Below are 24,212 nucleotides of genomic sequence, written 5' to 3'. Positions count from 1 at the left end.
CAAGAAATTCCAGTGTTTTTTCATCCAAGTCTGCATCAAATGAAAAGCTCTCACCATCAGCTTTAAAACAATCACCTTGCCCCATCCTACATCACCTCATTACTCTCCTACTATAACCCAGTTCACACACTCCTCTCCTCCAATGTTAACCTTCTCACTGTACCTCAGTCTCATCTATCCCGCCACCGACCTCTCGTCCACATCCTGCCTCTGGCTCAGTATGCCCTCCCTCCTCGTATTTGTTAAACAATTACTTTCTCTCTCTTCAAAGTCTTATTGACACATCTCCTTCAAGAGGCCTTCCCTGACTAAGGCCTCCTTTCCTCTTCTCCCACTCCCTTTGGCTTTCCCCTGACTTGCTCCCTCTATTCATCTCCCCTCCCAGGCCCACAGCACTTATGCACATATCTGTAATTCATTTATGCATATTATCATCTATCTCCCCCCCAGACCATAAATTCATTATGCGCAGGGAATGTCAGTTTATTTTTGTATTGCACTCTCCAAGTGCTTAATACAATGTTCTGCACACAGTAAATATGATTGAATTGAATGGATGAATGAAGGAATATACATTTTCCCTTCCGCTCAGAATAAAACCCACTGTGGTATATGGATTGGGTCCAATCAGACTCTCTTCCCTGAGACCGGCACAATCTTTGGAACAGAATAAAAGCTTACTTGATACCATTAACATACATTTATATTATGTGGTTATCATGTGGCAAGTCCTCTAGGTTGTAAGATTGTTATGGGTAGGGAACACATATGCTAATTCTGCCATATTGTACTCTCCCAAGCATTTAATACAGTGCTCTGCATGGCTTAGTGGAAAGAGAACGGGCTTGGTTGTGAGTTCTATTTCTGGCATCACCACATATCAGCTGTGTGACTTTGGACAAATCACTTAACTTCTCTGCCTCAGTTCCCTCATCTGGAAAATGGGGATTAAGACTGTGAGCCCTACGTGGGACAACCTGATTACCTTGTATCTCCCCCATTGCTTAGAACAGTGCTTGGCACATAGTATGTGCTTAACAAATACCATCATTTTAAGCGCTTAGTACAGTTCTCCGCAAATAGTAAGTGCTCAGTAAATATGATTGAATGAATAGTGACCAATCAATGAATACCGCTGATTGATATTGGGATTTCTGCTCTGTAACTATCAACTATGTAAGGAATCACTAACTCTTGCTGCATTTCGCTTGACACATATGCAAGCCAGACTCATAATTACCAGTCTGAACAGATGTGCTCAATTTTCTTTGCAATATTTTAAAGCCGTGCTCATTCCTTCAGTGTAACACAAGCCAAATTTCTAAGAAAAGCAAATGGTACCTCTTTATATACTGAGCTACCTGATATTCCAGCTATCTCATGTCATATATATTTGTATCTACCCCAGCACTTAGCACAGTGCTTGGCACATAATAAACATATATCAGTAGCAAACAACAACCCATCTGGGCATTCAACACCATAAAAGCAAACAGACTTGAAACATATCCAAAAATCTTCAGAGTGCATGCAGAACAAAACTGTCAACCATTGCTCATCTAGAGGAGGCTTTGAGATACACTAGATATGCTGATGCTCCAGAAGTATTTTGTGAAATTCTTCTCCAAATCACCTTCACGCCTGAGTATTTAGTGAAGCAGAAGATTTGGCTTCTTCATAAATCCTGATCCATTGCTAAATGCCTGCTGGGCAAATTCTCATTGTTGTTCATTCTGTTCAGTGCCAGATCAGAAATTCTCTAAATTGGATCCTTAGGGCATGAAGATTCACTACTGTAAATTTAAAAATCATCTTCCAAGTTTCTCATTTGGAAGTAAACTTTGTAAAGGAAATGTCAGTTTCTCCTAGTGGAGTATTGAGCCCTTACTAAATCACTCAACTCATCATTTTTTTTTTTTACAAATTATTTTGCCAATTTCAAACCATTAATCCCACATTCTACACATCACTGAAATCCTAAAGTTAAAAGTCTGTGTTTGGTTTTACTTAACGCTCCATAAAGGTTCCCTTTCTTTTTTCAACATCATATTTCATTTTCCAGGATTATACTCTCCCCACCTTTAAGGCCTTATTGAGTGCACATCTCCTCCAAGGGGCCTTCCCCACTGAAGTCCTCCTTTCCTCTTCTCCCACTCCCTTCTGCATTACTCTGACTTGTTCCCTTTATCCATCCCTGCTTCCAGGCCCACAGTATTTATGTACATATCTGGAATGTATTTATTTATATTAATGTCTGTCTCCCCATTTAGAATGTAAGCTTGCGGTAGGCAGGGAATGTATCTGTTTATTGTCATATTGTACTCTCCCAAGTGCTTGTTACAGGGCTCTGCACCCAGTAAGCACTCAATAGATATGATTGACTGACTGACAAGACAAATCAAGCAATGATACTCATTGAACACTTATCGGGGGGGTGGGTGGAGGGGCGTTTAATTGTATTTTGTTAAGTGCTTATTACGTTCCAGACACTGAATTAATTGTTGTGTTGATACAAAGTAATCAGGTTGGTTGCAGTCTATGTCCCATATCTCTGAATCTCATTTTACAGAAGAGGTAACTGAGGCACAGAGAAATTAATGACTTGTCACAGAGTAGACAAGTACCAGAGCCAGAATTAGAACCCAGATCCTCTGATCCACAGACTCATGCTCTTTCCAATATGCCACTCTGCTTACCGTGCTGAGTTAAGCACCTGGAAGAGTATAATACAAAAGAGTTGGTAGAAATGATAATAATAATAATGGTATTTATTAAGTGCTTACTATGTGTCAAACCAGAATAGGTAAAAGCTAATCAGGTTGGACACAGACCCTGTCCCGTAGGAGTTCTACAGTCTTAATCCCCATTTCACAGATGATGTAACTGAGGTACAGAGAAATGAAGCGACTTGCCAGTGCTCTATCTTCTAGGTCATGCTTCTTCCATGAGCCCTGCCCACATAGAGTTCCCAGTCTAGAGGAGGAATTTCACATATGTTCATTTTTTTAGGGGTGTGAGGGGATTCTTCCCCTCATCTTATTTGCTAGAGATAGGCATTTGAAAGATCTATTTCTAAGACGAGGGTTCAAATCTTAAGTTTAACAAAGCCAAACAAAAGATATTATTCATTTCATTATCTTGTGTCTGTCCCTGCGTTTAGTGCAGTAATTCATTGGCACCTTTATGTGACCTTCCTAATTCCCACTGCCATCACCATTGTCAGCCAGAGCAAAATTGCCACTTGGCAAAAGTTCAGCCAACCTTAGCTAGAACTTAACACAAGCCTACAAACCTCTCTGAGATATTTGATTAAATTTATCCAAATTTCCTTTTAATGATGCCTTTTTAGGGGGAGTAAGAGTGGGATGAGCAAGAGGAGCTTATCATGCACTCTCTGGTTTCCAGGACACTGTACTATGTGCTCAGGAGTTATCCAACAAGCCACCCATTCCCTCTCCACTTGGAGCTTACATTCTAATGGGGGAGACAGGCTTAAAGGTACCTACAGAGTAATCAACAGAAATATTTGAAGGCATAATTGAAAAGGCATAAATTTCCAAGTGTGGCCAATCTGTAAAACTTCGTACAGCAGTGACTGGTGTCTATGACATGGGACTATTGGGAATTCCCCAGGGACGTAGCATGGTATAGTGGATAAAGCACAAGCCTGGGAATCAAAAAGATGTGGATCCCAATCCCTGCTTCGCCACACATCTTCTGTGACCTTGGGTAGATCACTTAACTTTTGTGGGGCTCAATTACCTCATCTGTACAATGGGGATTGAGATTGTGAGCCCCATGGGGGACAAGGACTGAGTCTAACCTGATTGGCTTGTATCTACCTTAGCACTTAGTACAGTCCCTAGCATACAGTAGGTGCTTAATAAATACCATTAAAAAAAAAGAAAACCTTATTGGAGGAAGTGGGTGTCAGAGGTATGTCTAAGAAAACATGTCTGTCCTAGTCTACTGACCCACTGCAGGGCCTAGATTTTTGAAAGCAGCTTTGGTAATTTTAACAAAGTACATACTATTTTTAATAACACTCAGCAAAAAAGTGTGTTTTGGATGACTCCTGATATATCATGCATGTTACCAAATCCTTGGAGTTCTGTATTTGCCCTGAAGCAAACATTATGAAAGGCAAATTTGATTAGTCAAAAAAGATGAAGATACAAATTTCTCAAGTGTTATTTCATATAGATGTGCTAAAACAACCCTGAAAACAAAGCAATCCTTTAATGAGAAATTGCTTGAAACAGCAGTCCACGCTAGTGTATTTTTTTGTTCCAGTTTACTGCAAATCCATTCAAAAGCAAAATGCAGTGAAGTTATAACCCTCCTGTCTGTCATTTGAGACAAAAAACTGATAGGACAACCTTGTAAAGAGGTACACTCGTGAGGTAAGGTATGGTTTAGAAGACAGTCGTTAAATGATAAAGACCATACAATGCTGGCATTTATTAATAGCACAAGGATGATCTCAGACAATATAACCTTAACCACCTATTTAATCTTCAAGGAAGAAGCTAATTTTGATTGAAGTCTAGAAGACACAACACACTATTGCATATACTGATTCTTATATCCAAAGTCAAATGAAACCTCTTTCATGATTCACCTGCAGGTATACATATTCCTATTTAAGGATTATTGAAGCCATAGGGAATTTGCAAAGAATATAAATGGTAACAGTGAAACAAAACGATAAATGATTGCCAAACTTTCCCAACCCCTAACCCAGCCTGACCCAACAGGCTGTGAAAATTTCAGCCTGATATTGCAAGTGACCTGCTTTAGATGAAGATGATCATAGTTTCTTAAAATCATTCTCCTATCACTAATCTTAATCCTAAAGTTTTCACTTTCCAATTAGAAAATGGAATCAGATTTTCCAGACCATTTGCACATATTGCAGAGGTGTGTACTTCGTAACAAATGACAACGAATGCAAAGTAGGTGTGAAATCCTTCAAACCAAAACCTTTATGTGACCCTGGAACAACATACCTAAGACCAAAATAGCAATTTAAAATTTTAATTAATCCTGAAGTGTTTTGCAGACACTCTGTAATCCCTGTAGCTACTGGGCTTGAAAACTTGAGGGATAAAATGGTTCTTAAAAATAAACAGCAAAGTGGTCTTGGGAAGACCAAATTTCTGTAGATTAATTAAAAATCTCTCAGTTTCTTCAGTACTCTCCCGAGTGCTTAGTAACGATAATGGAGATATTTGTTAAGAATTTCCTATGTGTCTAGCACTGTACTAAAGGTACAGTGAGGTAGATACCCAGTAATCATATCAGACACAATCCCTGTCTCAAACAGGGCTCACAGTTTCAGTAGGAGTGAGAAGTATCAATTTCTTGTTATAGAGATGAGGAAACAGCATAGCTTGAACAGAAAGAGCATGGGCCTGAGTGTCATAGGACCTAGATTCTAATCCTGCCTCTGCTAATTGTCAGCTGTATAAGACTGGGAAAATCACTAGAATTCTCTGTGCCTCAGTTACCTCATCTATAAAATGGGGATTAAGACTATGAACCTTATGTGCAGCACGGCACAGTGGATGGCAAGGGCCTGGGGGTCAGAAGGTCATGGGTTCAAATCCCAGCTCCACCACTTGTCTGCCCTTCGACCTTAGGTAAGTCACTTCACTTCTCTTTGCCTCAGTTACCTCATTCATTCATTCAACCGCATTTATTGAGTGCTTACTAGGTGCAGAGCACTGTACTAAGTGCTTAGAATGTACAATTAGGCAACAGATAGAGACAATTGCTGCCCAATGATGGGCTCACAGTCTAACAGGGGAGAAAGGATGGGATAAAGTAGGGATCGAGACTGTGAACCCCATGCGGGATAGGGACTGTGTCCAACCTGATTTGCTTCTATCCACCCCAGCGCTTAGTAAAGTGCCTGTCACATAGTAAGCGCTTAACAAATACCATTATTGTTAGTATTATTATTATGTGGGACATGGACTGTGTCCAACTTGATTAGCTTGTATCTAGCCTAGCAGTGTCTTGCACATAGTAAATGCCTAACAAATACCAAAAAAAAAGGGGAAATGAGGCTCAGAGAAGTTAAGTGACTTACCCAAGGTCACACAGCAGGAAAGTGGAAGAGCCGGGACTAGAACTCAGTTCCTTTGACTCCCAGAACCATGCTCTTTCCAACAGGCCATGCCACTTCTATGGCATAGAGAAGTGAATTGCCCAAAGTAATACAGCACTTACTCCTCAGTGAGTATCTAATAGATGCCAATGGTAAATTAATTGAAAATGTCCTAATGACATAACTTTTTCCGGCTTCATTATCAGTGTACCCGTTGGGTTAATATGGTTTCTGCCAGAGGGTTTACAGATGATCTGAAAGCCATCTGTGTGAGGCATTGTAGTCCTGGGATTGCATCCTGATTGGCCTACGATCTGGATTCATGACACCTGCCCATGTTACGCTGTTTCCTTCCCTGTTTCAAAAATGGCATAAGTAAAATCCCAAAGAGATCCATTTTTCTGCACGCAGAGTGCAATTGTTTATTTATTTTTTTTTTTTTTGCACTGAGATTCCACATCTGAAATTCACCCAGAATAGTGCTGTTATGGTTAAGGTTTGAATTTCAAGTTAGACACTATAGAAAAGAGAATGTTCTTTCACATTAAAAATGTGGAGAATGCTAATCAATTTTCCACTCTTATGAAAGTTCCTTCTTTCCACTTCTTTCACCATCTAGTGTTTTCATTTTAATTCATTGTCCCCCATCTCCTTCCTTTCCTCATCCCCTGGAAAAAAGAATGGGAGAAATACAATCAAGAGACAAAGGTGCCTGGAGCCTGCACACAATATGAGGTTCCACAGGTGGGCCACAAGCCCAGATGGTCAATCACATGGTTTGGGGAATGTCAGCATGGAGAGGCGGGCCTAGAGAGGGCCCTTCTCCATCATCATTTTCCCAGTCTCCAACTAATAACCCCACAGGTGCTTGTTAAACCCATGAGCTTTGGTTGACTATTTTCAGTTTAGAGTCAGAGGTGGATACTGATCCTGGTCATATCTCCAATATTTTTATTCATTCATTCAGTCATACTAATTGAGCGCTTAACTGTGTGCAAAACACTGTACTGACTTAGGGGCATACAATATAACAATAAACAGACACAATCCCTTCTCATCTCATATCTGCCATTCCTGGCTTGTATTATCAGGATCACAAGGTGAGAAATGCACTGTGGGTTAATTCTGGGGTTAGGAGTAGATGTACACAAATACACATATATATTTAATAAAATGAAATACTGCATATGAAATCCCAGGAAGGTTCTTGAGCAGCATTAGAACGAATCCTTTTCTTTTTACTTTTCCAGTAGAAAGTCAAATGTGGACTTACCCAGACGATGTCTTCTTGTTTGAATTGCTTCCAGTTGTGTCCCGTGTCACTGAACATGAGAGTGTATCTTGTGACCCAGTCAGAGCTCCCATATCTTCCTTGAGTGGCCACTGCTGTAATCTCCACCCTATTTCCTAGATCCACCTGAAGCCACTGATTACCATCAGAATGCACTGGAGACCAGCCACCACCTCCTGAGTAATAAAAGGACAAAAGGAATGTTGATAGCGGTGATCCCTAGAAAGAAAAGGGGTTCAATGCTCCAAGAAAACCTGTCCTAACACCAGGAGGCTGAGTTGTCTGAAGTCTAAAGGGCAACCTTGCTTTGCTGGAAATTTTACAGCCTGAGAGTTCTCTGACAATTCAACATAATAAAAATAATAATAATTGTGGCATTTGTTAAGCTCTTACTATGTGAAAACCACTGTACTAGCCACTGGGGTGGATACAAGCAAATCAAATTGGACCAAGTTACTCTTCCATAGTCTCGATCCCGCTTTTACACATGAGGTAACTGAGGCACAGAGAAGTAAAGTAACTTGCCCATAGCAGACAAGTGGTGGAGTGGGGATTAGAACCCATGACCTGCTGACTCCCAGACCCATGCTCTTTCCATTACACCATGCTGAACAAGTTGGTGTTCCTGCAGAATCATTCATTCATTAAATCGTATTTATTGAGTGCTTACTGTGTACAGAGCACTGTCTTAAGCACTTGGGAGAGTACAATACAACAATAAACAGATACATTTCTTGCCCACAAAGAGCTTACGGCCTAGAAAGATATTAATATAATAAATACATTTCAGATATGTATTAAGTTCTGTGGGGCTGGGAAGAGGGATGAGAAAAGGGAGCAAGTCAGAGTGACACAGAAGGGAGTGGGAGAAGAGGAAAAGGGGCTTAGTCAGGGAAGGCCTCTTGGAGGAGACATGCCTTCAATAAGGCTTTGAAGCAGGGGAGAGTAATTTTCAGTCAGATTTGAGGTGGGAGGGTTTTCCAGGCCAGAGGCAGAACGTGGGCAAGGGGTCAGTGATGAGGTAGACAAGAGTGAGAAGGTTAATATTAGGGTGAAGTGTGCAGGCCCAGTTGTAATAGGAGAGAAGTGAGGTGAGGAGGTCGGGTGATTGAGTGCTTTGAAGTCAATGGTGAGGAGTTTTTGTTTGATTCAGAGGTGGGTGGACAACCCCTGGAGTTTTTTGAGGAGTGGGGAAACATGTCTCAAACATTTCTGTAGAAAAATGATCCAGGCAGCAGAGTGAAGTATAGTCTAGAGTGGGGAGAGACAGGAGGCTGGGAGGTCAGCAAGGAGGCTGATGCAATAATCTAAGCAGAATGGGATAAGTGATTGGATTATCTCTGAGACTCAATCCTTAATGGATTGGGCTATAGTGGATGAAATCTAAAATGCTAAAGGAAAATAATTTGCAGGGTGGGAGGAAATTTGATTACTATTACAAGTTCCTCAATGCTTAGTAAGGACAGGAAAATTGAATGCTATTCCCTTTATAGAAATGAGCTCTAGGGACTCTTCTGCAGGTGAATGGCCATGCTAAAATGTTATGGACCTGCCGATAACAATGATAATTCAATAATTATCATTAAACAAAAATAATTAGTGTTATTATGGTTTTTATTAAGGGCTTACTCTATGCCAATAACATCATAAACACTGGGGTAGTTACATGATAATCAAATTGGACACAGTCCATGTCCCACATGGGGTTCCCGATCTTGGATGGGGGGAGAACAGGTATTGAAGCCCAATTTTACAGATTATGAAACTGAGGCACAGAAGTTAGGTTGTCCAAGGTCTCAGAACAGGCAAGAGGCAGCGAATAGAACAGAGAACAGGCAAGAATAGAGCTCAGGTCCCCTGCCTCTCAGGTCCATGATCTTTCCACTAGGCCAAACATTCTTTCTATTGAAGATTTATGACTGAACTGGGACCCCAGCAATACGGTCATCCCAAACTATGCTACATTTTAGTAAAGCAAGAATAGAAAACCCTGATGTCACCCCTCTGGGTAATCAGTTAATCAGTGCTAAACAGCTTCTAAGGAAACAGCCCTGCAATAATGACAAAAATAATAATAATTGCAGTATTTGTCATAAGGAACAGCATGGCCAATTGGGTAGAGCATGGGCTTGGGAGTCAGAAGTATCTGGGTTCTGATCTGTGACCTTGGGCAAGTCTGTACCTGTACCTAAATTCCCTGAAAAAATGAGGATTAAAACTGTGTACACTATGTAGAACAGGGACTATGTCCAACCCAATTATTTCGTATCTACTTTAGCGCTTAGAACAGTACGGCACATAATAAACAGCTTACTGATACGGCAGTTATTATTAAGAGCTTACTGTGGACCAAGTAATCAATTAATCTATTTATTTATTTATTTTGTATTTATTGAGCACTGTATTAAGCACTGGAGTATAAACAAGAAAATCAGGTTAGATACAGTTCCTGTCCCAAATGGGGCTCAAAATTGGGCCTATGAATAAGACACAATAATTGTGGTAAGAAGCACCATGCTAAGTGCTGGGCTAGATACCACATAATTGGCTGAGACACAATCCCAGTTCCACATGGGTTCACATTCTAAGGGGGAAAAAAAAATAAAAATCTCCCTGTTCTCCAGGAGCTTATATTCTGGTAGGGATGACAGACAGGTAAATGAATAACAAATAGCAACTAACCCTTTCCCCTTCTTTGGGATGTCAAGTCAACGTGAGATAGAGGCTATGCCTGATCTGATTATTTTTTATTTATCCAGCATTCAGCACAGTGTTTAGACAAAATAAACAATTAATGAATACTATCTCTAACTACATCATCCCAAAGGAGGCTCAACAACCCACTCCAGCTGGCTGCCAGGGAGCCGATGGAAAGGTATACAATGCCTCCAGGATTTGGCGGCACTCCCTATTCATCCCTCTCCCAGGGCCTTTTCACCAGCCACTGGTAAGACCATCCAATATCCAACCCGCCCTTTCATCACCAACATGGAAGTCAACTTACTACTCTATTTTATTGTACTCTCCCAAGCATTTAGTACCATGTTCTACCCACAGTGCTTAATAAATACAGTTGACTGATTGAAGGACAAGAGTTCCATATCAGCCAGGAGGTAATCGCCATTTTCTGAAGTGGTTAAAATTGGGTGGAGACTTGTCTTTATTGCTGTGCAGAGGGGGCAGTGGAGTTCTGGAAGGAGAGATGGGGCAGGAGACTGGTGGGTACAACTGGGGCAATGTGGTGGTGGGGGGTAATTTTACATTATTTAACTAGAGAGGGATCATGAAAAAAAATAATTTCAGAGGTCCCTAAGGTAGCAAAAATAAACAATCTGGTGATAACTCGCAAAAGTCAAGGAGTTAAGTTCTTATATTCATTCATTCACATATTCAATCATATTTATTGAGCGCTTACTGTGTGCAAAGCACTGTACTCAGTGATTGGGAAAATGTAATATAGCAAAAGATACATTCTACCCCACAATGAGCTCACAGTCTAGAGGGGAGACAGACATTAAATAAATAAATAACTGATATATGCATATGTGCTGTAGGGATGGGAGGGAGGAAAAATGAAGGAGCAAGTAAATGTGGAGCAGAAGGAAATGGGAGAAGAGGAGAGAAGGGCTTTGTCAAGGAAGGTTTCCTGGAGGAGATGTGTCTTCAATAAGGTTTGAAGTGGGGAGAGCAATTATCTGTCTGTTATGAGGGGGGAGCAATTCGGGCCAGAGATAGGATGTGGGTGAGAGGTTGTAGGTAGTAGGTAGATGAGGTAGGAGGGGGTAAGGTGTCTTTGTCATTCATTCAAGTCTGTTAACTGAACTAAAAACTTAGGAGTTCTTTAGGAATCCAAATGACTAAGTCCTCAACCCAACCTCCAATTCAATAACCAAGAGCTAGATGCAAGATTTAGGACTCACTGCAGTTTTCTTCCTACCCCCCACCCTCCCGGCCCATAGACTGTAAGCTGTATGTGGGCAGGGAACACATCTACCAACTCTGTTGTATGGTACTTTACTAAGCACTATGCACACAGTAAGTACTCAATAAATACCTTTGTTTGATTGATTGACTGTTTTTTTGTTGTTGTTAATATCCAGTAAGAGCTTCGTATTTGGGTTGGGTAAGGGAAGAAACAAGATGACTGAAGAATTTGTACTGTACAAAAATAAAATACACAAAAAACAAAAGAGTTGCAAATATTTTGGATTTCAAAAAAGCCAGAATAGGAAATTCAAATGTCTTCCTGCCCTGGGCAAAAATACTTTTCCTAAGTAAGCCTTCAAATAAATTAAAATTAACTACTGCTCTTGGCAACAGTGAAGGTGTCATTAATACAATATGCTAGGTATTTCTAGAACCCTGGAACAAAGAACTACAAACCCTGAAAACAGAGACACATTAATTTGATCATTTCCACATAATAATGGCTGTGGTATTTGTTTCTATGCTGCTAAACACTGTAATAAGTGCTGGGGTAGATATAAAATGATTATATAATGTGTTGCACTATATGTAAGATAATCAAGGTGGTCTAGTGAATAGATTACGAGCCTTGGGACTATAGGTCCTGGGTTCTAATCCTGTCTCCACCACTTGCCTGCTCTGTTCCATGGCCAAATCTCTTCTCTGTGCCTCAATTACCTCATCTGTAAAATGGGGAGGAAGATTGAGACATAGACAGTGTTCAATCTGATTGGCTAGAATCTACCCCAGAGCTTAGTACAGTACCTGGCACATAATAAGCACTTAATAAATACTATTTTTATAAAATCAGATTGGACACAGTCTCTGTCCTACACTGTGCCCACAGCCCGAGAAAGAGGAAGAAGAGGTATCTAATCTCCATTTTACTGATGAGGAAACTGAGGCACAAAGAACTTGATTGAGTCACCCAAAAATCACACAGTTGCTAAGAGGCAGAGCCAGAATTCGAACTGAGTCCCTGTTCTTTCCACTAGGCTACACTGCTTCCCTCATCTTTGTGTATGGGGGAAGATGCTCTTTGCAAGAGTTAATTGGGAGAGAATACACCAGGTGTTGCTGTGGTTGCCACAGTAAACATTTTCCTCCTTGAACAAAACAATGCACAGTGTGCTTGAGCAAAGATGATAACAGTGAAAGGCAGGTTGACAGATGCTTTCAGAGAACAAACACATTTCCTGCTTCCAGGTTATTTGCATTTGATAAAAAAAATCATATATGTAATGAATACGATATTTGGCATGGTTGAGGGTAGGGAAATTCCTCCATTTCCATCTGTTCCACCTCCCCCGGTGACAAGCAGGCTCTCGGGAAGCATATGCTTCAAGAGCGCCGGGAAGCGAGAGAAACATACAGCATTATGGCAGAACACATTTGAAATGTGAGCTGAGCAGGTCAAAAAACAGAAGCAGCCGAGAGGCTATAATTGAAGATTCACTCTTATAAATAAGTCCATGAAGAAGACCAACACATTCCAAATATGTATTTCTCGCTGTTGAGGATTCAACTGGGAAATTTTCAAAATCCTCAAATAACAAGGGCGGATATTTTCTTGGGCCGTGTTTCCTGAGATCACTTAATTCAACACTTTGGGAATGCACAAATATCGCTATGAGCATGGCACCTAATGTGGGCACAGGATGGGTGTCTGGTGTCATGAGAAATCAGTCACTGGAGAAGGGGAAGGAGGTGCCCCGCCTCAAGGATATGGGCTTCTATGCAAGAGATAGATGAGGCAATTGGTGTTGTCAGGAACAGAGAAATTTCTACCTGGAGAAATGGAAGTCACGCTTTTTCCCATGTGTTTAAGTGAAAATCACAGATGACCATGGGTATGGGCAGGGAGCATATCTGTTCACTGTTGTATTGTACTCTCCCAAGCACTTAATACAGTGTTCTGCACCCAGTAAGTACTCAATAAATATGACTGAGTGAATGATGTGCAGTATTCACAGTATTGTGAGCAGACAGGAAGGGAAGAGGAAAAGCTGGATTGACAGAAGGTGGTATAGTGACCTTGGGACTCGGAACTGGCCTACTGGCCCCTCTAGACCCTAAGCTCATAGTGGGCAGGGAATGTGTCTGTTCTATTTCTTTATTGTACTCTCCCGAGTGTTTATTACAATACTCTGCACAGAATCACCTCACCCCCTCATACCTCACCTCACTACTCTCCTACTACAATTCAGCCCACCCACCCTTCACTCTAATGCCAACCTTCTTACTGTACCATGATCCCATCTATCTCTCCACCGACCTCTCAACCATCTACTCCCTCTGGCCTGGAATGCCATCCCTCCTCATATCTGACAGACAGTGACTCTCCCCTACTTTAAGACACATTTTCTCTAAGAGGTCTTCCCTGATTAACCCCTTCTTTCCTCTTCTCCCACTCCCTTCAGCATCACCCTGACTTCCTGCCTTTATTCATCTCCCCTCCCAGACCCACAGAACTGATATACATATCTGTAATTTATGTATTTATTTATATTAAAGTCTGTCTCCCCTTTTAGACTGTAAGCTCCTTGTCGGCAGGAAATAGGTCTGTTCACTGTTATACTGTACTCTCCCAAGGTCTTGGTACAGTGTTTTGCACACAGTAAACGCTTAGTTTGTCTTGTCTTATGCTGTCACGTCATCTCCGACCCTCAGCGATGCCATGGACATATCTCTCCCAGAATCCCCCACTTCCATCTGCAATCATTCCAGTAGTGGATCGGGAGAATTTTCTTGGTAAAAATACAGAAGTGGTTTACCATTGCCTCCTTCCATGCAGTAAGTTTGAATCTCCACTCTCAACTCTCTCCCATGCTGCTGCTGCCCAGCACAAGTGAGTTTTGACTTGTAGTAGATTGTCTGCCACTCACTAGCCTCTGCCTGAGCTACGAATTGAATGGGTAGGCCTCTGCTTGACTCTTCCTCCCATATTTGAAACTGGTAGAATACTGGAAATTCTCCAGGTGTGACCCTGAGGGGGTAAGCACGTAATCAATACAATTAAATGACTGAATGAATAGTAAGTGCTCAATAAATATGACTGATTGACATGGGCAAGTCATTTAATCCCTCTGGGCCTTGATTCCCTCATCATTAATAATGACTAATCTTTGTAAAACAAGGCATTCTTAGTGAACAGCATGGTTATCACACCCATAGCTACCAGGGCCTGGGATGCAGGATTGTTCATCATTGTGGGTGCTCTCTGCAGTCTCCAGGGTTTGCTCAAGTGGGTTGGGTGCCTCATGGGTGCCATTGGCATCCTGATGATACCAGGAAGAAGTCAACACATTTAACCAAGACACTGAAACCCAAGGCTGAAGCAGAGATCCTTAAAATCACCTCTGCTCCTCCCTCAGTCTCCCTCCTCCTGCCCCTTCCTCAACTTTCCCATCTTTCCCAGGTCTGCTTTCTCTCAGAATTCACTTTCTCTCAGAATTCACCCCTTCCACCTTTGACTTCAACCCCACCCCATTACACCTTATCAAAGCTTCTTCTCCACTGTTTTCAAACATGCTCATGTCTCCCCTAGCCTAAAAAAGCCTGCCTTTTACCCCACGGCTCCCTCCAGTTATCTCCTCATCTTCTTCTTATCATTGCTCTCCATCCTCCTTGAGCAAATTGTCTACACTGCTGTCTCCGGTCCTCTCCTCTGATTCTCTTTCTGAAACATACTAATCTGGCTTCCACTTCATTCACTCCATAGATACTGCCCTCTCAGTGTTCACAAATGATTTCCTTCTTGCTAAATCCAATGGCCTCTACTCCAACCTAATCCTCTCCTACCTTTCAGCTGCCTTCAACACTATCGACCATCCCCTTTCCGGGAAGTATTTTCTAACCTGGGCTTCACTGACACTGTCCTCTCCTAGTTCTCCTATCGCTGTGGCTGCTCATTCTCAGTCTCTTCAATGGGCTCCATCTCTGCCTCCCACCGCCTAAATATGGGAATCCTTCAAGGTTCAGTTTTGGTTCTCCTTCTATTCTCCATCTACACCCATTCTCTTGAAGAACTCTTTCACTCCCACAGCTTTAACTACCATCTCTATGCAGATGATTCCCAAATGTACATCTCAAGCCCTGATCTCCATATTAAGTATAGACAGAAGTGGGGAGAGTCAGGAGACAGAGAGGTCAGCAGGGAGGCTGGATGGAATTACATACTGACATTAGCTAAAGTATTAGCTATTGTTCATTCGTTATTAGGTACCTCAGGTTTGAAAGGACTCTTTCCAAATACCTCCCAGCATTTTTAGCAACCAAGATGATCGGGGGAAGTTCTTTATTGAAAAGATGAGGACTTTTCAGGCTGGAAAGAGGAAGTCTGAGGTGAAATAAAGTTTCCACTATCAGGAAGGTTGTGGACTGGGTGACTATGACATTGTTCACTAAATCAAACTCAGCAGGATGCGGGGGCTCTCTACTGAAGCTTCAAGGTTGTAGGCTCAAAATAAACAAAGTAAAGATCTTCCTCACCCAGAATGGCAAACATGGGACACCTTACCCTAGGAAAATGCTCAAGCCAAAAACCTCAGAATATCTAAGAGAGGTTTGCATGAATTAATGAGCAAAAGGTCTCTGGCTAGGGTGGGAAGAGTTGAGGGCAGTGGGAAGGAAATACAATTATTATTATTATTTAAGTATTTGTTAAGCACTTGCTGTGTGCCAGGCACAGTACTAAACACTGGGGTGGATACAGGCAAATAGGATTTGACACAGTTCCTGTTCCTCAAAGGGCTCACAGTCATTCAGTCATTCATTCAATCACATTTATTGAGCACTTACTGTGTGCAGAGCACTGTATTAAGAGCTGGGAAAGTAAAATTCAGTAGTAAAGAGAGACAATCCTTGCCCACAACAGGCTTACAGTCTAGAAGGAGGAGACAGACACAAAAACAAGTAAACAGGCATCGATATAAATAGAATTATATATATATATATATATATATACACACATATACATAGTGCTGTGGGGCGGGAAGAGGGGAATAGAGCAAAGGAGCACGTTGAGGCAATGCAGAGGGAAGGGAGAGCTAAGGAAAAGGGGGGCATAGTCTGGGAAGGCCTCTTGGAGAAGGTGAGCCTTCAGAAGGGTTTTGAAAGGAGGGAAGAGTGATTGTTTGGCAGATGTGAGGAGGGAGGGCATTCCTGGCCAATGGTAGGAAGTGGGTCAGGGATTGACGGTGGGACTGGCGAGATGAGGCCCAGTGAGGAGGTTACCATGAGAGGAGCTGAGTGTGCAGGCTGGGCTCTAGAAGGAGAAAAGGGAAATGAGGTAACAAGAGACAAGGTGATCGAGAGTTTTGAAGCTAATAGTGAGGAGTTTTTGTTTGATACGGAGGTTGAGAGGCAACCACTGGAGATTTTTGAGGAGAGGACAACGTTTCTGCACTGAACGTTTCTCTAGGAAGATAATCCAGGCAGCAGAGTGAAGTATTATTCCTCATTTTATAGATGAGAGAACAAAGGCACAGTGAAGTGATTTGTCTAAGGTCACACAGCAGACAAGTGGAGGAGTGGGGATTAGAACCCATGACCTTCTGACTCTTAGGCCCATGCTCTATCCACTACACTATGTAGCAATAGAAGCCTGGGATAAGGTTCCTCCTATGTCTTGGCAGTGATAGAAATTGTCAGTTCAAAATGGCAACAATCTGTTGTTTGGGATATTTGATGCCTCTCCCCAAATTCTACATTCTATTTGCTGTGTGCAGCCAGAGGCTGGGTTTGGAGGATGCTTGTGGTTTGGTGAGTTGAAAAGAGCTCTCAGAGGGTGAGAAAAGCAGTCCAACACCAGAATCAAGGTCTCCTGATCATTCATTTATTCATTCAATTGTATTTATTGAGCACCTAAGTGTGCAGAGCACTGTACTAAGTGCTTGTTACCCCTTTAGGCGTGACTGCATAGAATAAACCCACCAGAACTGGACAATGGACATGAATCAGGCAGGATCCTCCCAGCTCTGACTGGAACAAAGTTATGAAACAATCAAAAAATTGGGATGAACTTCTCGGGATAATCACTACAATACTAGGCAGAGCTGGGTAAGCCTATTACTATGTCTCATCGATTCACCGAATGAATATTCTTTCTTTTCTATTCCAAGATCCGTCTTGATGTACACTGCTGCTTCAAGAAATGCAACTGTGTTTGTGCATCTTCATTCTACAGTCCAAGCACTTAGAGGCATTCTAACTCTCATCTGTCCATCCCGTTGGTTGACAGTCTGCTTCATTAAATCCTTGAATTATTTGTTTCCTGCTCTCTGGGTTAGTGGGTGCCCCTTTACAGGTTCCCATGTAGGAGCTCATTGGGTTCCTGCCTTCATACATTCTCCTCCTGTGTGGCTCTGAGAATTGTTTCAATGCTGGAGAGCTGACTGCATTCCTGGACCTGTATTATCCCCTTCCTATGAATAGATCATGGAGGACAACTGCCCTGCAGATGTGGCTTTGAAGAGAGTGTTTCATCCAAATATGATTGTATGAGTAGTCAATGCTAAAGAATAAAGCTCTTTCTCTACAGATCTTTATCACACAGAGTTTATATTTCCCACTGATGGAAATGAAAGGCTGTTTCCATCCAAGAACCTTTTCTAGTGACACCGTTCCTTCCAGGAGATAATTTGTAGGGATATGTTGAATATATGCTCCATATGGGGAACGAAGTGTCTGTTAATTCTGTTGTACTCTCCCAAGAGATTAGTACAGTGCTCTGCACATAATGCTCAATAAATGTGATTGATTGATAATACTGAGCATTCATGGGATAATGTCCCAGGCTTAATCACTTACTGTTGCTGGCAGAGTCACTTTGTTTAAAAGTAACTTTGGCTCTTGTGAAAGGTAGCAGAACAACTGCAAGAGCAGCGATCTATCTCACAAAGTAGGCATATTAACTATTATTATTATTTTTTTTTGGTATTTGTTAAGCGCTTACTATGTGCCGAGCACTGTTCTAAGCGCTGGGGTAGACATAGGGGAATCAGGATGTCCCACGTGGGGCTCACAGTCTTAATCACCATTTTACAGATGAGGGAACTGAGGCACAGAGAAGTTAAGTGACTTGCCCACAGTCACACAGCTGACAAGTGGCAGAGCTGGGATTCGAACTCATGAGTCCTGACTCCAAAGCCCATGCTCTTTCCACTGAGCCACGCTGCTTCAATTATGGTATTTTTAAGCACTTACTGTGTGTCAAGCACTGTTCTAAGCCCTGGGATAGACACAAAGTAATCATGTTGTCCTACATGGGACTCACGGTCTTAATCACCATTTTACAGACAAAGTAATTGAGGCACACAGAAGTTAAGTGGCTTGCCCAAGATCACACAGCAGACAAGTGGCAGAGCAGGGATTAGAATCCATGTCCTCTGACTCCCAAGTCCATAATCGTTCCACTAGGCCATGCTGCTTCTCTATTAAGTCACTAAACCACACTGTTATTCTACAGGCTGCAGCAGTATCAGGGCTCTCCCACATTACCTCTGTAGAGTTCTTTATAATAATAATAATAATGATATTAATAATGGTTTTTGTTAAGTGCTTACTATGTGCAAGCACTGTTCTAAGCACTGGGATAGTTACAAGGAAATCAAGTTATTCCACGTGGGGCTCACAATCTTAATCCCCATTTTACAGATGAGGTAACCGAGGCACAGTTAAGTGACTTGCCCAAGTCACTAAGACAAGTGGCTTAGCCAGGATTAGAACCCACATCCTGTGGCTCCCAAGCCTGTGTTGTTTCCACTAAGCCAATGATATTGGCAAAATGATGCACAAGTCTCATGATTTCAAGCTTCCCACATTCCCATGAATTATACTAAGCATCAGTGTTACCAAGTCCAAAGTCCTGGTCCTGCCACTTGCCTACTGTGTGACTGATCATGTCATATAACTTCTCAGTGCCTCCGTTTTCTGATCTGTTAATGGGAATTCAATATCTGATCACCCTCTCCATTAGATTAATTAATTAATTCATTCAATTGTATTTATTGAGCGCCCGTACTAAGTGTTTGGAAAGTACAGTTCAGCAACAAATAGAGACAACTGCTACCCAACAACGGGCTCATGGTGAGTTCTATATAGGACAAGAAATAGGTCCAACCTAGTTATCTTGAAACTACCCCAGTCTTACTAATGCCAGAATTATTCTGATTATTACTACTGTTTCTAATACTACCAGGGTAACCACTCCAGCCATGCAGATAAGTAATGTCTCAGGTGCTGGGGTCCTGATTAGAAGCAGGTCAAGTTCAATGGAAATCAGACAATGGATCTCAAAGAGAAGCAGCGTGGCATAGTGGAAAGATAGTTGTTAGAGCAAGTGCTGGGAATCAAAAGGACCTGGGTTCTAATCCTGACTCTGCCATTTGTCTGCTGTGTGACCTTGGGCAAGTCATTTGTCCATGCTCCAGTTACCTCATCTGTAAAGTGGGGATTAAGAATAATGTTGGTATTTGTTGGTATTTGTTAAGCGTTTACTACGTGCCGAGCACTGTTCTAAGCACTGGGGTAGATACAGGGTAATCAGGTTGTCCCACGTGAGGCTCACAGTTAATCCCCATTTTCCAGATGAAGTAACTGAGGCACAGAGAAGTTAAGTGACTTGCCCACAGTCACACAGCTGACAAGTGGCAGAGCCAGGATTTGAATTTATGACCTCTGACTCCCAAGCCCATGCTCTTTCCACTGAGCCACGCTGCTTCTCATGTCATGTCACAGTGATTACGACTGTGAGCCTAATGGGAGACATGGACTGTGTCCAACCCCATTAGCTTTTATCTACCCAAGCTTTTAGTACAGTGCCTGTAGCACATGGCCAAAGAATGGGCTTGGGAGTCAGAGGACAGGGGTTCTAATCCCAGATCTGCCACATTTCTCTGTGACTTGGATAAGTAACCTTACCTCTCTGTACCTCAGTTACCTCATCTTTATAGTGGGAATTAAGACTTTGAGCCCCATGGAGGACAGGCACTGTGTCCAACCTGATTAACTTGTATCATAGCATCTAGAACAGTGCTTGGAACAGAGTAACAGTTTAACAAATACCATTATTATTATGTGTTTAACAAATACGATAAAAAACTAACATTTTCTACCTCTCCTATTTCCCCTTAATTTAGCATCAAAAAGAGTCTGTATTTTAGAGAGCACTATGTCACTAGTTACCTTTAGATGCTGTGTTTTCTGAACCCACTGATCTGGGGAACCAGCTTGCTTGTTGGGCCAGGCAATTATTCACCGCTTCTAGTGTGCTGGGCATTGAGAAAGGCAGTGAGCTAAGCAGGAGTAGGTAGGGTGGGAGGGAAAATGAGGGAACAGCTGCTGCAAAATGTTCTGGCCCAACAGAATTTCTGAAGCTCAGTGAGGCTTGAAAAACCACCTGTAGGGACTAAATAATGATTTCACCCTCCAACCCACCCTGGAGGTAAACCACGTGTATTAATAATCTTCATGTGCTCTTCCTAAGAGGAATGAACTGATTAAGTTATTAGCTTTATAAATAAGGAGAAATATCTGTTTACATAATAATGTTGGTATTTGTTAAGCGCTTACTATGTGCAGAGCACTGTTCTAAGTGCTGGGGGAGATACAAGGTAATCAGGTTGTCCCACGTGAGGCTCACAGTCTTCATCCCCATTTTACGGACGAGATACCTGAGGCACAGAGAAGTGAAGTGACTTGCCCACAGTCACACAGCTGACGAGTGGCAGAGCCAGGATGTATAAGGGGAGGTCGCTTTCCTCAGAGAGGGAAAATGTGATCTCCATTAAAGTTAATATTTGATAAATTTGAATGGACAGCTGAGGCTCACACTCTTACAACCAGGAGAACAGGTATTTCACTTCCATTTTAGAGATGGGGAAACAGAGGCCCAGAGAAGTTACACTGCTGGCCCAAAGTCACGCGGCAGGCAAGTGGTAGAGCCAGGACAAGAACCCAGTCCTATATTGCCTATAATCCTATAGACAGTCCTATATTCTTTCCACTAGGCAACACGGCTTTCCAATTGAGTAAGAATTAAGAAAATGATGTTAATGTTGGTATTTGTTAAGCGCTTACTATGTGCAGCTCACTGTTCTAAGCGCTGGGGTAGACACAGGGGAATCAGGTTGTCCCACGTGGGGCTCACAGTCTTAATCCCCATTTTACAGATGAGGTAACTGAGGCACAGAGAAGTTAAGTGACTTGCCCACAGTCACACAGCTGACAAGTGGCAGAGCCAGGATCGAACCCAGAAAAAGCTGGAAGAAAAAGCTGACTGTTAATAATAATTATGGTATCTGTTAAGCACTTAGTATGTGTCAGGCACTGCACTACACGCTGGGATGGATACAAGCAATTTGGATTGGACACAGTCCCTTGTCCAATGTGGGGTTCACAGTCTCAATCCCCATTTTACAGATGAGCTCACTGAGGTACAGAGAATTTAAGTGACTTGCCCAAGGCCATACAGCAGACAACTGGCAGAGCTGGGATTAGAACCCATGACCTGCTGCATCACAGGCCTGTGCTCTAACCATTAGGCCATGCTGCTTATACTGAGAATAGCACTCACAACTGATATCCTATGTATTGAAGACTTCCACTTAAGTGTCATGCTGGATACAAAGAAATTAAAGCAAATGAAACCTTTCTCTTATTATTAATAACAATCATCAATTAATGTATTTATTGAGCTTTTACTGCAGGCAGAGCACTGTTCTAAGACCTGAGGAAGAGTACAATATAATAGAGTTGGTAAACTCATTCCCTCCCCACAGTGAGCTTGGAGATAATAATAATAATAATATTAATAATATTTGTTAAGCACTCACTATGTGCCAAATCTTGAACTAAGAGCAGGAGTGGATAAAGGAAACCAGATCGGACACAATCGCCATCCCTTATGGGACTCACAGTCTGAGGGGCCGAGGTGCGGTGAACAGGTATAGAATGCCCAATTTAAAGATGAGGAAACTGAGGTCAATCCACACCACATACCAGGAGACTGGGTTTGATTTTTAAAGACAAAGTAATCAAAGGCATGGTTTTGGGAGAGGATGGAAGGAGGGACAAGAGGAAATGCAGTCTGGTGGAGTAAGAGTGTGAAATAGTGGAAAGATCACAGGCCTGGGATGTCAGAGAACCTGGGTTCTAATCCCAGTTCTGCCACTTTTTCTTTTAATGGCACTCATTAAGCACTAACTATGAGCCATGTACTGTTCTAAACTCTGGGGTGGACACAGTTCTTTTCCCACAAAAGGAAAGGTATTGAATCACCATTTTACAGTTGAGAAAACTGAGGCACAGAGAAGTTAAGTGACTTGCCCAAAGTCACATAGCAGACGAGTAGCAGAGCCAGGATTAAAACCTCTGAATCCCAGGTCCATGCTCTTTCCACTAGGCCACACTGTTTCCTTGATTTCCTGTTTTCCACACCTGACTGTAGTGGGATCTTGGGCCTGTCACCTAGTTTATCTGTGCCTCATTTACCCCATCTGTAAAATGGGGATTAAATTTTTGCTCTCCCTCCTTTTGTTTTTATGGTATCCGTTAAGTGCTTACTATGTGCCATGAACTGTACTAAGTGCTGGGGTAGATACAAGACAATTTGGATGAACACAATCCACGTCCTACATGAGGCTCACAGCTTTAATCCCCATTTTACAGATGAGGTTACTGAGGCACAGTGAATTTTGGTGTTACCCGAGGACACACAGCAGAAAAATCTCTTAGACTGTGTGTCCCATATGGGAGAGGGATGCATTTGTTCTCACTGTACTTTAACAATCCAGAACTTGGCTCATAGTAGCTTTATTCATTCATTCATTCATTCATTCATTCATTCATTCATATTTATTGAGAACTTACTGTGTGCACAGCACTGTACTAAGCACTTGAAAAATACAATTTGGCAACAAATAGAGACAATCCCTACCAAATAACCGGTCACAGTCTAGAAGCAGGGAGACAGACAACAAAACAAAACAAAACCGGTAGATAGGCATCACTAACATCAATATTAATAAATAGGATTACAGATAAACACACACCATTAATCAAGTAAATAGAATAATAAATATGTACATATATACACAAGTGCTGTGGGCTGCTTAACAAATACAACAGTTATCATTTCTATTATTTAATCAGAGGTGGGGAGATGATTAGTAACATACGGAAACACTAGACAATAAATGTTTAATAAATAAGGAAATCATATGGCCTAGTTGGAAGAGTAGAGGCCTGGGAATCAGAGGACCTGAGTTCTAATCCCAACTTCATCTCTTGCCGGTTGAAAGATGTGGGATAAATTAACTGACTTCTCTTTGCCTCAATATCCTCATCCATAAAATGGGAGTTTAATACCTCTCCCCTCTTCAGCACTTAGAACAGTTCTTGGCTTGCACTAACTGCTTGGGAAGCAGAGTGGCTTAGTGGCAAAAGCCAGGGCTTGGGAGTTAGAGGTCATGGGTTCTAATCCCAGCACTGCCACTTGTCAGCTGTGTGACCTTGGGCAAGCCACTTCACTTCTCTATGCCTCAGTGACCTCATCTATTAAATGGGGATGAATGTTTGAGCCCCACGTGGGACAACCTGATTACCTTGTATCTACCCCAGCACTTAGAACAGTGCTTGGCACATAGTGAACACTTAATAAAAACCAACATTATCATTATTATTATTAATAAGAACTTATTACAGTGCTCTGCAAAAGTAAGCCCTCAAAAAATACTATTGATGATGGTGATGATGATAACTAAAATAAAAATAATAAAAAATAAAAATAACAATAAAATAATAATAATATATGTTAAGTACTCATTAGATGCTAGGCACTGT

The 24,212-nt window shown here is 41.8% G+C and overlaps 1 protein-coding gene across 1 annotated transcript in view; it reads right to left on the bottom strand.

Moving 5' to 3' along the window:
• The window catches only part of CNTNAP5 (contactin associated protein family member 5), a 746,584-nt gene that overhangs the window by 572,314 nt on the left and 150,058 nt on the right, over nucleotides 1-24,212 (bottom strand). Inside the window, exon 3 of the mRNA XM_029075794.2 lies at nucleotides 7,386-7,579. Coding sequence (XP_028931627.1) covers nucleotides 7,386-7,579 — 194 coding nt within the window. The remainder of the gene's footprint in view (nucleotides 1-7,385; nucleotides 7,580-24,212) is intronic.

This window comes from Ornithorhynchus anatinus, chromosome 1, assembly GCF_004115215.2.
Source record: "Ornithorhynchus anatinus isolate Pmale09 chromosome 1, mOrnAna1.pri.v4, whole genome shotgun sequence".
Taxonomy (NCBI): domain Eukaryota; kingdom Metazoa; phylum Chordata; class Mammalia; order Monotremata; family Ornithorhynchidae; genus Ornithorhynchus; species Ornithorhynchus anatinus.
This window is presented reverse-complemented; position numbering and strand designations above follow the sequence as displayed.